The sequence below is a fragment of the Xiphophorus hellerii genome, chromosome 18 (genome assembly GCF_003331165.1).
Source record: "Xiphophorus hellerii strain 12219 chromosome 18, Xiphophorus_hellerii-4.1, whole genome shotgun sequence".
Lineage (NCBI taxonomy): Eukaryota > Metazoa > Chordata > Actinopteri > Cyprinodontiformes > Poeciliidae > Xiphophorus > Xiphophorus hellerii.
Window position 1 is genome coordinate 20539962 of NC_045689.1, and position 14259 is coordinate 20554220.

General features: G+C 36.9%; 1 protein-coding gene across 2 annotated transcripts in view; it reads right to left on the reverse strand.

Annotated features, from left to right (window-relative positions):
- Positions 1–14259, reverse strand: part of LOC116707878 (leucine-rich repeat and fibronectin type III domain-containing protein 1-like protein) — a 183590-nt gene that overhangs the window by 56553 nt on the left and 112778 nt on the right. For both annotated transcript variants that reach the window (XM_032545553.1, XM_032545552.1), the window contains 6 exons: positions 10877–11093; positions 7389–7540; positions 7033–7286; positions 6680–6923; positions 6417–6574; positions 4806–5186 (listed from right to left, as the gene is read on the reverse strand). In XM_032545553.1, the coding sequence (XP_032401444.1) occupies positions 4806–5186; positions 6417–6574; positions 6680–6923; positions 7033–7286; positions 7389–7540; positions 10877–11069 (1382 nt within the window). In that variant the 5' untranslated portion in view covers positions 11070–11093. The remainder of the gene's footprint in view (positions 1–4805; positions 5187–6416; positions 6575–6679; positions 6924–7032; positions 7287–7388; positions 7541–10876; positions 11094–14259) is intronic.

The window sequence follows — 14259 nt, forward strand, 5'->3', positions numbered from 1 at the left end:
ACTAGCCATGACATTCTTTGATAAAGTATGATCACAAGAGAGTATATTTATCCCAAATAGTTTACAGCTACTAAACATTCATAGCAAATTCAGTCTCACCTATGTTTATCAGAACTTGTATAAGACATGTGCTAAATGCTTTCTTTTAAAAATCATATTTTACTGTAGCTACCCATCACACAATGAATGATTTAGGTTTTTATAAAGTATTGAAATATGCTTCTCAATTGCAAATCCATACTGAGTCCAATACTGAAATCTCTAATTTGTCATATTCATTGTCTCAACAAGTTTTCTGTGATTTTTATGTTTTTGAATGATGAATCAGACTCACACCGCTGAGTCTTTAAGCTATGTACAGTATGATTAGTTGTGGTGTTGCTCTATTGCACAGATGCCACTTTCTAGTCTGTATTTATATAGTGTTGTTTTCAAGTCTTCCTTTCTCGTTAATATGTCTTATATATTTAACATTGATCATACTGTAAAGGCAGCACTCGTGTTGTGTACCTCCAATACTTATGCTTGAGACTGATTATTAATACATTTGTAAGTCTATTACAAACACAGTAATTAAGAAACAGATAGCACAGGAACACAGCCATACAAGCAGCGTTTTAATGAAGCAGAGCAACCCATTTCTGTGTGACTTCTTTCTCCAAATGGTTCACATAGTTTCCACAGGGAGCATTAATAAGTTGGAGGTGTGCACTGTGTCAACTGCATCTCCCAATCAAACAACCTTGTGTCTGTGTTTATTTTCTGAATGAAAGTATCAAAATGGTGTGCTGTTGGAAAAATATTTGAGAAGCTCTTTTTTTATTTATTTTTTTATTTTCTTTGTTGTTGTTGTTTCACAGGATAAATTGGAAGTCTTTCACTCTTTGGTTACTTTAGGTAGCATAATTTAAAAAATACATTTTTGCTAAATATGCTTTTAAGAATTTACTTTTATTATTTATTATTTTTAGAATTAATGTAGCCACTTCCAGATTGGCTTTAAAATCAGTCTTAAATGGTAATTGGCCTATACTTTATCTAGTCTAGTTAACGGCAAAGAATTTTACTCTACATTCAGTCATTCACCCTCTGACTTGTTAAAATGCAATGTGCTAAAATGCAATGTTGCATTTTAGCACATTGTAGTCACCGCATAAAGAAGCAAGGCTGCCATACAACTGGTGCCAGCAGCGGGTCCTCTGCTCAACTCGGACCGTGTGACGTTTGCCCAAGGACAAGACAACTGAGAGGAACAGAGTGGGTGTTTTAACCGGCGACCTATTCGTAAAGTCCAAACAGGCAAGTTTGTGGCCTTAAAGGAAATATGGCCTTTAAAGGCACTTTTTTGTTTTTTAAGCCTCTCTCTCGTAGATACCATCTTATGGTCACTAGACTCCAGTTAGAATCAGATGGGGTCTAATTATAGTTGAGAATATGCCTGTCTTATCACAGCCAGCCAGTTGAAGTTGATTCCTCAGAGCAGGTAAAAAAAATTTATGTTTACCTCCTGACCTTTCCATTTCTATAACCTCCGGGGTATTTTAAGACATTTAAAATGTCTAAAACTCAGCAGCAGACAGAGAGGGTGGGTTTTTGTAACTGAATGATCCTATCACATTTAACAACAGAAAGGCTTTTTGTCTTTTCCAGCCAGGTCATTAGAAAGTAAATGCCTGACAGAAAATTCCCCCATCAGCCAGATTTGGGCTTGGTGTTTATTGTTTCAGTTCTACAGAGTTAGACCTCTGTTCAGCTGATGAACAGCCAGTTTGAATTCAATTGCACTTTTAAATAATTTGCCTATTTCTGCAGTTTGAATTTTTACTTACATCCAGGGGTCTGATTTCTAAAACATTGTGTAGGTTTCACACCCAAAAGCCAAAAATAGCATAAGGGGACAAAAAATCCAGACTACTAAAACCATGCGCACGCATGGAAATGCCAGAAAGCAATTTCCTCTTTATTAGTCACAGCTGCACCTTTGTGTACAAGGTTTCACCTCATGTCCTGCCCTTTACTCGCCCTCATTCAACTATAAATGACCAATGTAAAGCCCCTCATGAATATTAAGATGACTTTAAATAAACCCACTAATCAATGTTATTTAATGGCCAACAAGGCAACCACAGAGAAAAGAGAAAGGGAACACAATTTCATCGAGGCAGAAACCACTGTGTTGCTGAATGAATTCAAGAGTCAAAAAAAAGATAGAATTTTTGGTAGGCACAGTAGTGACGTGACAAGTAAAAGTTACACATCGCCATTGGCATTTTATGAGGCCGATGGCACACTCCACAGTTGAGTGCTCCTGGGTGTGAGCGATATTAAAGTGTGCCTCCTCTGCTCTCTGCGGGTCTGGAAAGGAGAGTAGGAGCCAACATGTAAGTGGGAAGCCTCTGTCCCCTGCAGGTTATAGTGGAATACTGTGTTTGTAAATCAGGCCCGAATAAATTTTCTATTGACGTTCCAAGAAGCCAGCCATTGGCAGCCTATTCCCTACACTACTTTGCACCAAGATGAAAGAGTCATGTGAGCCAGGGCGTCGTGTCACTAAATTTTTCAGGTACGTGTTTGAGTCACATATGACTTGAACATCAGTAGCTAGAAAATTTTGGTGGTTTCTTCAGCAATGCCCATGCATCCATCATTACTCATGAGTGTCACCTCAGTAATTAAATGTTTACAGTAATCAGTCTGATTGCCTTTGACCTTGTCAACTTTTTGTGCTACTCTGTGGTACACATCACACTCGTGATCATCTGGTAAGAGGAATGTGATGGTGCGAAAACTTTGATAAAATATTGTGCAGATTTTGATGCAAGACTTAAGTTGGCTTGGAGATCTTTCTTTTTATTTTAAAAAACTTCTTGAGTAAAATTATGGCTCACCAACAAAAGCATAAATAACACTGCTGTTTTGAATGCTTACAATAAAGTTGATCTATGATTAAAGTTTAATATGGAGTGAAATTAAACGTCTGAGAAGAATCATGATGCAGTGTGGCCTCAGTTCCCCACCTCACCATCTGCGTCGCCCTATCTCCAAACTGAGTGTACATATGGGCCAGAGTTTGCATTTCCAAACTTAACATTTTCCTGTCCAGTTTGTTTTTTGTAGATCACAACCTTTGCATAGAAAGTGACATGTGCCAGTGTCAGGCCCCATTTTGTGCATGCACCTTGTTTATAAATGAGACCATAGGGGATAATCCACTGGTATAAAATGCATCTATTTGTTTCCTGGTCTTTGTATTTTGATTAGCTTATGTGCCATTTATAAACCTGACAACTCATAGGCAGAAATGATGTCAGATGACATCAAGTCAGGAAAGAAAATTGCTAAGCAAAAGTTATCCGGGGGTTATCTCCAGTATCGTCAAATGAGGAATGTTTAGTTTATTAAAAAAAACAAAAAAACAGCTAAGATAATGTAACTTAATAAATTAATTTAAAAAAAACTGCTTAACTTAACTTAAAAATGCAGAAAAGTTTATTGCAACTTCTCTCTAAAAAATAGGTCAATAATGCAAATTATAGCAATTTTAAAATGGTGAATAAAAGCTTAGATAGGGTCAATTTATAGGCTTCACATTTCATTAAAGTTTTGAAAACTGAGGCTAAACCTGTTAAGCTAATAACTACACTTGAGTCTGAAGAATAAATAAAATGGCTGTAATTATACTTATATACTCAGCTAGTACAGTTATGTACGGTCTATACCAAACCAAACTGTTACTTTTTATTTCTGTTTGAGTTTTTATTATTATTTTATTATTTACAGAGGAAGTCTAACATGAATTCAATAAATGATTTCAAACTATAAACTCCAAATGTTTAATATGCAATGTATGGGGTTTTGAAACAGAAAACCAGCTTAAATCCAGGGATGGAAAAATCTGTAAAACTGTGATATTTTGCTAAGACACAACATCATGGTCATAAATCCACAGATATTCTAACTTTCATGACTCACAAATGTTGTTTATTCCAAATTGGTCACTTATTAACATACATCTGTATCTGATCAATAGAATTCACACATAATGATAATATATTGAGCCAATTGATTTGCACTTCACAAACAAACTGACACATTATACAGTATCTCAACAGATTTGTGTGTGACATGCTCAGGGAGATCTTCCTCTCATATTGCCATGACAACATCTGAAAGCTCTTTAGCAAGGGTTTCCCACAGTAGCCAGAGTGACTTTCAGTCAGTATTGCATCATGGTTTGAACAATGAGAACATTTTAGGATTATATTTTTTTCAAGAGAAACTAGAAACACTTAGTAGTTATGTTTACTTCATCATCAGATGAAGAAAAAAAAATATTAAAAAGGTTTTTATGGGGAAAATTTTAACATTTCATACCAGAGAGCAAACTAGATATGAATACATCTTTCATGCAGAACTCAAGCCACTAGAAGCAGTGAGTAAAAACTATCTTTTTATAATTAGGAAGAAATCCAGAGGAACCAATCACATGAAATGTCTAGATATTGCCTTTCTAAACTCAACAATGAATCTGTTCTACTCCAGATGTTACCATCATTTCAGTTGGCTTGTTCGCCCTCATCTCCACTTGCATTAATTGTCATCTGCTCTCATCCTCAGAGCAACAGCTAAAGCCTCTAGGATAGCGAATGCTCAGCTGCGTTCACACATTCTGAAACATGCATGCAGATACAAGCACCCACATGTCTTTCATAAATAACCTTTTCAAAAAGGCACACTGAAAGTACAGCACAAAAGAAATCTTGGGAGCAGCAAAAAACATGAGTATTCAGTGTGGATAACCATACCTGTAAACCAACGTGTCATCCCCGGAGCTGTTGTACTGGACCTGGAACATTCTCACTCCGGATGTAGGAGTTTGGCTGCTCCATCTAATGAGGGCAGAGTTTCCTGTGAGCTCCACCAATGATACCCTCCTGTCAGCCCCTCTTGTTTCGTTGTTAAGCATTGCAACTTTGGAGGAGGTCAGGATGTCAGAGGGCGCTGGCTCAGAAGAAGGATCTCGGCTGCGGCTTGTGCTGTTTGCAAGATGAGGCACAGCTGTCACAACTAACTCCACCCTTCCTGTAGATTCACCTGCAGCGTTTGAGGCGATACAGGTGAAGTTTCCTGAATCCTTCAGGGACGTAACGTTGATTTCCAGGCTTCCATTGGGGAAAACTAAAGTTCTGAGAAAAAAAAAGAGTAGGAAATAGGAAGTACATTCCACTAAACTTTTCCTGATTTTTATCAGCTGTGATTAATAATTAATAATTTCAGCTTGCTAATTGCCAGAATAAATAGGGAGAGATTTATTTAATCTTTGGAAGTTCACAAACATGTTGTATTTGCTTTTGGAGTAATGTCTTCTTCCTCACTAGGTGGCGTTTCAGCCACTCAGTGTAGAACTCATTTCAATCTAGATAATAATGGACAACAGCTTCAGCTAAAACTTTTTATAAGATATGTTATTTCTCTGGGATTGATACACATTTTGCTCCTAACCATGTTCCTGTGTGGTCAGAGAACATGACTGCTTTCTGAGCTGTGCAGTGACTGGATATTGACCATGCTGTGTATACATACACATAATTATTTGAATAGAGGAAGTTGACACCATCCAGCATATTGAAATCATAACCCTTTGACAAAACCAGACTCTTCCTTCTCCCTCTTTGTATCTTGGCTGTGAAACTAACCTGTCAGAAGCTTTTTAGTAAATAAATCCATTTACTGTACATTTTTACTACAAGTTAGTAGAACATAGCCTTTATACAAGTACATTTCTTTAGTGGAAAAAATTGCCTTTTTTCTTTGAAGATGCATATAATGTGACAAAGAGGTCATTTTTCCCTTATCCACTCTTCAAAATGAAAAAGACAAAAAATGTCAATTCACATAAAACATATTTAAAGTGATCTTCATAGGTCAATAAATTACTTCAAGACAACAGCTACTCTTGGAAACATCTCCATATCTAAATTCAGATGAATACTTCAAAAGGTTTAAAACAACTGGAACTGTGATAACTACATCTTTCTTGTGTTTAGTCTGCTGCTCACCATAGTGAGCAGGATGGAAAAGCAGGTCTAAATATCACATTTAGAGATCTACAATATTTATTCAATGTGAGACTATACAATTGAAAGAAATTATTAATTTATTTTTAAGCATTTGTTCTAAGGGTGCCATTAAATGGACCATATTTCACAGTTGGCTCGCATGAGCAAAATGGTTAGATCCTTTAAGTAGGACAAAGGTTTTATCTTCATGGACTAACACTGAAAATTGAATGGAAACATCTCCTCTTTTTAAGTTTCTCAAATAAGAATTTTTGCAAAGATCTGACAATGGACATTTATTATTGCAAGATTGTTCAAACTACAGGCACAGCAAGAATTGTAATATCATGGTGATACCTGGAGCTATTGGATATAAGTCGGCCTTCAGGGCTGATCCAGTGGACCTCAGGCTCTGGGTCTCCATTTGCTTTACATTTTAGACTTGCAGGCTGGCCTTCCATAGCAACAGTATGAGGTGACTTTCGAGTCAAAACTGGTGGGTCACAAATAAATTCCTAAAAGGAACATCAGAGAAGTAGATTAAGAGATATATTTAATATTTGTGTGTAGGTGTTTGTTTTCTCTTTGAAATTTAAAAGTGAAAGGTGAAATGCTCCTACCTCTTCTGGTATCGTCCAAAAGTATTTGGCGCTGAGATCTGAAGGGGAGGCACACGTCTCGAGGTCATCTTCTCTGGTCAGTCTCCTTAACCACAAAAGCTCACAGTTGCAATGAAGTGGGTTTCCACCAAAACTCAACACAAGAGAAGAGAGTGGGGAGCCTTTAGACTTGGCATATACTGGGATTCTCAGGAACAATGGATCTGGGGGAATCTTCTTCAGCTTGTTAGAAGTCATGTCCAGCCTAATCATGAACAGGGAAAGACAATTGAAAAATGTTCATGCAATAGTAGAGGTAAACTTTTCTTCAGTTTTTTTCAGTTCAGTTTGTTTGTTAATTTTCATGTCCTTACCTGGCCAGTTTGTGTAGATTGGTAAAAACTCCCTGGGGAACATTCTCTATGAGGTTATGATCCATGTTCAGGGTATTGACATTGGTGAGACGCCCAATCGTGTCCCACGGCACCTGGTCAAGGTTGTTGTAACTGAGGTCTAGATCTTCGAGAGTGGTCACAAAGTCATCAAAGGCGTGAGGAGATATGGAGTGGAGCTGGTTATTGGCCAGTATCAGATGGCGAAGGTTAGTAAGACCTTTGAAATGGTCGTCCTGGTGGTCGGAAATGTGAAAAGGCAATAAGATCCTGAAATGCAGTCATGTAGCTAAATATTAGTTGCTGTGAATCATAATTGGTCAATCCATGAATCTTACCTTTATCACAGTTAATCTGTTGGAGTCCAGATGGAGCGCTCTCAGTCGCCGCAGATCACTGAATGCTGAAGGAAGAATCTGACTTATGGTGTTTCTGGACAGCGTCAGATGTAACAAGCTGGTCATGTTAGCAAAGTCTTTTCTTCGAACCGCTGCAAATTAGCAGAATAAGCACCAAAAAAAAAAGATTTTATAAAAAGGAATGCCAGGAACTATGACATTTAACAAAGACAGTCAGAAATAGAGCAGTAGGTCCCACATAGTTGTTATATCAAGCTTAATTCCTCCTCACCTTGCAGTCAGCTGTTACCAAAATCCATGGCTGAACTTATCTATAACTGCAATCAATCAAGACAAACTGTCTCTGAATGTGGGTAAATCATCAATGAAACAGTGGCTGTCATTCTAATGAAAGGGAACCAGAAAGGAAAAACTCAAGTATTCCAAATGACCTCACAACCAAACTAGAAACTTCTGAGAAAATATTATTATTATCTTCAAGTCGTCCCATACAGAGCAGGAAAGGTAAAAAGGAACACCAGTAAGCATCTGTAAAACATAATATATGCTCTGTCATGACTTCCAGTTGCATTTTAGCTCCTGGCGCGGTGGGGTTTGTTTAATACGTTTTAATTCACTGTATAATGTGTACCCTGGAACTTTTTTTTGATTTGCCCAGGCTTTACTTTCTGCACATCAAACACCCTCCCACAGCAGTAAAAGCATACTTGAAGGGAACATTGTAAAGTGATATATTTGCATCCCTAGAGACCAGACCTTGAAATAATCAAAGCAGTGCAAGGACATCTTGACAGAACTAACAGCAACCAACATCCAAAGTAGAGCTTTGAAATGTCCTTCTCGAAGTAGAACTATTCTTGAAGCTGTTACAATAAGGCATTCCCAAGAGAATTTAGACTGTTAATAAAGAATAATGTTTAAAGCTTACTTTTTTTTCAAATCCCAATTTTGTATTATATAACATATATTTACTGTGGTGTTTTAACATATTTTAATCATTGTTTTATTCAGGCACATTGAAGCGGGGATGTGCACAAACATTGCCTTTGACAAAGCTGAATACTCATTTGTTTAGATCGGGGTTTAACTGTCGTTGTACATTATCTGTTTTCTTTATTTTATGTTAGCTTTTAATTTCTTTTTATTTTATTTTAGGTTAGTATATTTAATCTTTTTATTTTTTGGTACACTATTTTTCTATAGATTTAGATTTGTTGAACCAAAAAATAAAAATGTAACCATATTATAGATCTCCATTAAGATAACAGAGGAATGTGCAGGGCTTGAAGAAGGAGAAAAGTATAACAAATATGCGTAAAGTAAGGGGAGGAACCAGCAATGAGCAATGAAAACCAGACAGTGAAGAAAGGGCGAAGGACGACACTGGGTGCAACTGCCGGTGGATAGGAACTGATCCTTGATAAATTCAATCCACATAGCTTCATTGCTCTAGGTACTGGCTATTCACAGAGTACTGTAATCAACTCAATTGTTCAGAAAGTTAAGCAGACAAAAATTACATTGTAGATAAAATTGTACAAGAAACATGGATAACCACTAGAGTTTAGATCCATTGCTCAAACCCGACCCAAAATTTGGGTTGGGTTGGGCCACAATTATATGGTTGATGGCTGGGTTGGGGTCAGGCTTCTGAGGTGCATTTTTAAATAGCCTGCAATACATACAGCACAGAGAAAACTAAACAAGAATGCATGATATAAAGTTGTTTTAATTTATTTTTTTTCTAATTTAAATAGAGGAGGAAGTACTTTACCTTGTTGAGGAAAGGAAGGAAATAAGGTGCAAATGTTTCATTCTGCTAGGCACCTAACAATTATACATCCCAGAAGATTTGCAAGCAGAGTGCAGAGTGAGGTCTGGAAATACTTTAAACTGATGTCAGTTTAAAATATGTCAGGTTCACTATGAGCTCTGGCCTCTAATTAGAGGTAATTAGTGGGGTTGGGTTGGTGGTTGGCTGGATTTTTTAGGCCTAGTTTTAACTCTAATAACTGCAGCTTTTATAAAGAAAAGCACATTTAACAGTTTGGAAGAAATTCACAAGGCATGTACTGCTGCTGGACTGGAAAGAGGGTACTGCTTCTGCATCACTTGTGTCAAGCCACTCCTGAACCAAAAACAACTTCAGAAGCATCTTCCCCAGAAGAAAAAGCTCTGGACTGCTGCTCGGTGGTCATAAGTTCTTCTTTTATTGCAAACCAAAATTGCTTTTGGTCTGGAAAGAGGAAAAAGTAAGTCTGGAGAGGAGAAATGTACACAATTGAAGTTTCTTGAGGAGTAGTCTAAAGTTTCAGTCAGAAAGTATTTGGAAAGCTGCTATTGTTCCATTGCCTTTCATGATGTCCAAAGACGGCACTCATTTCATGGGAAACTCTAAGAAGTGCTTTTCTCTGCTCATAAGGTTGATGGAGATTTTGACTTAATTTCCCAGCAGAACAAGGCATCTGCCACACTATCAAAAGTACCAATACGTGGTTCATTGACAACAGTATTTCTCTGTTTGATTGGCAGCAAACCAGCTTTACTTACAACCAAAAGAAAATCCATGTTGTAATTTTCAAAAGGAAGATGAGGGACACCAGCTGAACGAAAGGAACCTCTGCTTCCTTAATGCCTCCATGCAATGCTTCACTGATTCAATAATTCATGCAAAAAGGAGCCCTGACCAAACACTGAGTCCATGTTTTGTACAAGTGGACATACTTTTTATTAGGGTATTTCAGTGTTAAGAATTGTTTTCACAGAAACTAAATTCCAAATTTTCATTTTTTATAGCATAAATAAATGCTTATTTCCTTCTGTATGTAATGGATCTATACGAGTTACATTTTTTATACTAATATAAATTAAATTTTAGGTGATATTCTAATATATCCAGATTCAACTTTTTAAGTTTTAAATGAAAGCAGTATCTGCTGAACATCTTTCTGTAGAATAAAACTAGGAAGAAGTTAATTTAGCTTTGTGTCCCTTTTGTTTTAGTGGACTATTGTTTAGAGACTCAATGTGACTACAGATTAGAAATAAACCGATAAAAGAATAAGCATGTTTCAAAGTAACACAAAAAGGTTTTTGATGTAAGATCTAAAAGAAACAAGTGAGATTAGCTCGGCCAAACAAAAATAATATAAAAAGGTAGTTAAATTTAAAAGGACGATCACGAACACTGCAAAAAAATTCCTTTTCAAGTAACAGAATAAAGAGTACCTTGTATTTGTGTTAACGGTAAATAAATTGTTTCAGTGAGCTGTTGAAACAATTTGAGATACAGTCAATATGCATCTAATTAATAATATAAGACTGAATTTATTATAGTGTAAAATAAACAAAATGCCCATAGTGGAAATAAGGGGATATGCAAATATGTCATTTGAATTTTAGCAGTTTATCTGTAAAAATAACACACAGTCATTTAAACAGATCCAACCCCACAGTAGGTATGATACCTGTGATGAAGTTTTCTTGAAGACGTAGCTCCACTGTGCGTCGATCAATGGCAGTGGGAACAAAGAGCAGACCTGTTTTGGAGCAGAGGATAGCGAGTGATGGAGAGAGGCTCTGGCACATGCAGCGTTTTGGACACGACTGTCCTCTGCATGCTGCTGCCAGCAACAGAAAAGAGAACCACAGCCGTTCCATTATCCTCCCCAGGAAACAGGGCAACTGCAAGACACAAAAAAACAGAGGAGTGAATTAAAGTGGAGAATGAGAATGGTACTGCTACAGCAAAGGCCCCCAGGAAGTAACAAACCAGGGTGAATCACTGCACTCCGAGATTCTTTGTTCAGGTAAAGAAACATACAGGTTGTCTCCAGTAGTTTGGTAAATCTGCCAGCTTATGAACATCATGCTGTTAAGATACAGGGCTTTTACTGCAGGTCCTCTATTGTTTGGGGGGAAATTCTGCTTTGAATCTTCAAATGTAAGTAAAGCTTATTAAGAAAAAGAGTCAATAATAATAGAATGCATTCTTTCCTCTTGTTGTGCAACACATTGTCTCACTGCATTATTTTGCCAAGCCACATCTGCTATTGTACATCTGGCAGGCATGAAAATGTGTTATTTTTCCCACATCACACGATAAGAGATCAATAACGGCAGAACAGAAAATTCTGGTCAGTTTGATTCTTCTGAAAAGATTATTAAACATTTGTTGCAAACATGAAGTTTTAAGGCCATGTTTCTTAGCAACAACATTTTCTTCAGAATAACTTCCCATTTTGCGTTGATATATAAGCACATAATGAGATGTAGATGTTTCTGTGTACAAGTGCATTACATTTTCTTTACTTTTTTTGAAATAAGAACTTCAATATATATTAATGCTTTTTTAATATATAATAGTTTGTGTTAAAACTATTATATATAGTGTATATATATAATTGTGTATATATATATACTGTATATATATATATATTATACACAAACTAATGCATGATTGTGATGGAGGGGAATTAGCAATTTACATTTTAAGTTAATAAATAAATGACATTTTGAAAAATGCAACATGCGTTTATATTCCGAATCCCTTACTCAATACTTTGTGGAAACGCCTATAGTTGCCGTTTCAGTCTCTGGAGGTCTGTATCTATTGAGAAAGTGGAATGTTTATCCATTCTTCCTAGGAGTCTCTAGGGCCCAGCCAGCATCTCCCAAATGTAAAAGCAGCTGTGCTCCAGTGTGTCATGGCAGCTCTTGCGTGGCCCAATCTGGCGTTTTGTTGGCATAGGCCTTGCTAATTCCACCTGCTTAGGATGCAGCTATGCCAGCTGCCTTGGGGTTGCCTTCCTGTTTATTCAGTTTATTTTAATTATTTTACTTTTAGTAAAGTTGTCATTTGTTCCAGCTCAATGAGCCACATCGTAACACAAGCAGCAGTGTGTTCAGGGTGTATGTTTTCCGTTGCACTGAGACATCGCATGTGTGTCAAGAAGTTAAATTCTGGTCTCATTTTACCAGAGCACCTTCGTTTACATGCTTGCCGTGTCCATTACATGTCAAGAGAAACCTCAGATGGGATTTGTGGCTTACTTGCAACAACTCCACAGTCTTGCCTCTCCCCCATAGATTAATGATGCCTTGCTCAGCGTTTCAGTTAAGGCGGATGATCATGTCTTGGACAAACTCTTTCCATTTTCAAATGGATAGACTGAAGAGCGCTATATGAACTGTACAAACCTTTGGACAATATTTTATAACCTCAATGACAGAATTCAATTAAATTAAATTCAAAAATACTTTAATGATCCCAAAGGTAAATTAAATAAATTAAGTTATCCATTCAGCAGAGCAATGTTGCATACTAATATTGCATGACAATAACTGTAAAATGTAACATCTGCTGCAAACTGGACCCATATGACAAGCTGAAAAAACACTAAGGTGGACACCCTGTCTACGCATAGCATTAGTATTGAAAACAAAGGCAATTCTCTCTGTCTTTCTCTCTCTAACGCACTCAGTCTGGACACAAAACTGTAGCTCTGTACACAAGCACAAGTTGCTTTATAGGCTGATATCGATACGCGTGTTTTCAGTCTGACTTAATAAAATGGGTTTACAATAATTTCTTACTGATTGCCTAACAATTTCCTCAAATACCATTTAGTGAAGATGTGTTTATAATCTTTTTTTTTTCGTTTTAAATTTGTAATTATTTTTTTTTTGATAAAACTGTCTTTTTCTTACTTTTTATGTTTTCTGGTTCACTATAATTATTTAATTTTACACACATTTCAGAACATTTCTATTATTAATTCCCAGGACCACGATCATTACAGTTTTTTTCTGACTGTCTATATATACACGACTCCCTACTCGTCATTCTCTTTATTCCTATGTCGTCACTTTCCAACGCTTAGGGAGCTCTACAACATTCAATGAGAGCGCCCTGCACATCAATTAATGACGAGAAAGGTCAAACCAATGCGTCAACATGTGACTAGTGTCCCAGCGTACATGTAGGCTACTCCCCTCATGCATGTACACAGATGCTCATGCACACACATGCCTGCCCTCCTCCCAACATTCAGCTGCTTCTCACTGGGCTGACAGTAGGTAATTTGACCTCTTTCCCAATCTGTCCCTGGGTTACATCTCACTCCCAATGATGAATCCCTCTGAATCACTAATTCCCCTTCCGTCTCCAGACCTGAACCTGCTGGAACTTTGTGTGGCAAACGTGTATCAACAAGATTGGAACATTTTTGTTGTGTGGGTGTCAACTCAGATGTTTTTAGGCTTTTTTCTCAAAACTCAAATGACAAAATGCACAGCGTCAGTCAGAGAAGAGTGGTGAGGCAAGCCAAAGAGGAATCACAGGTTTTATTGGGTTGGCCTGCTGTCCTTCAAGAAAATCAATGGACTGTCGCGGTTGGACCGGCATAAAAATGTTGGTTGGCTTTTTATGTGTACAAAATTTGGAAACCTTGAGGTGTGAAAGTAAAAACTCTGGAGTTTTATAGAAAAACAAAAATACTTGCAGTGCATTAGGCGGGCACATAAGCAATGTGCTATTAATGGTGAAACTTTTTCTTAAGATGTAGTGGAGATTTTTTTATTTTTTTCAGAACTTGATACTTTAGTTGGAATGTTTCAGAAATAGCAAATGCATTTCATTTTAGCTGTAATTCACAATTTGGTAATTTCCTTCTGTCTTAGTTAATAGCATTAGCTTAAAGCCATTATAATAATACCAGTGGTTCTGAGAAAGGCTTGATAAAGCACCGAAGTTAGTAGATGCTTCTACAATACCTGTTAAATGTCAAATGATTCATCACTGCATCACCTAGAGAACAACTATTTATAATTTGACAGAATCTTAGTAAGG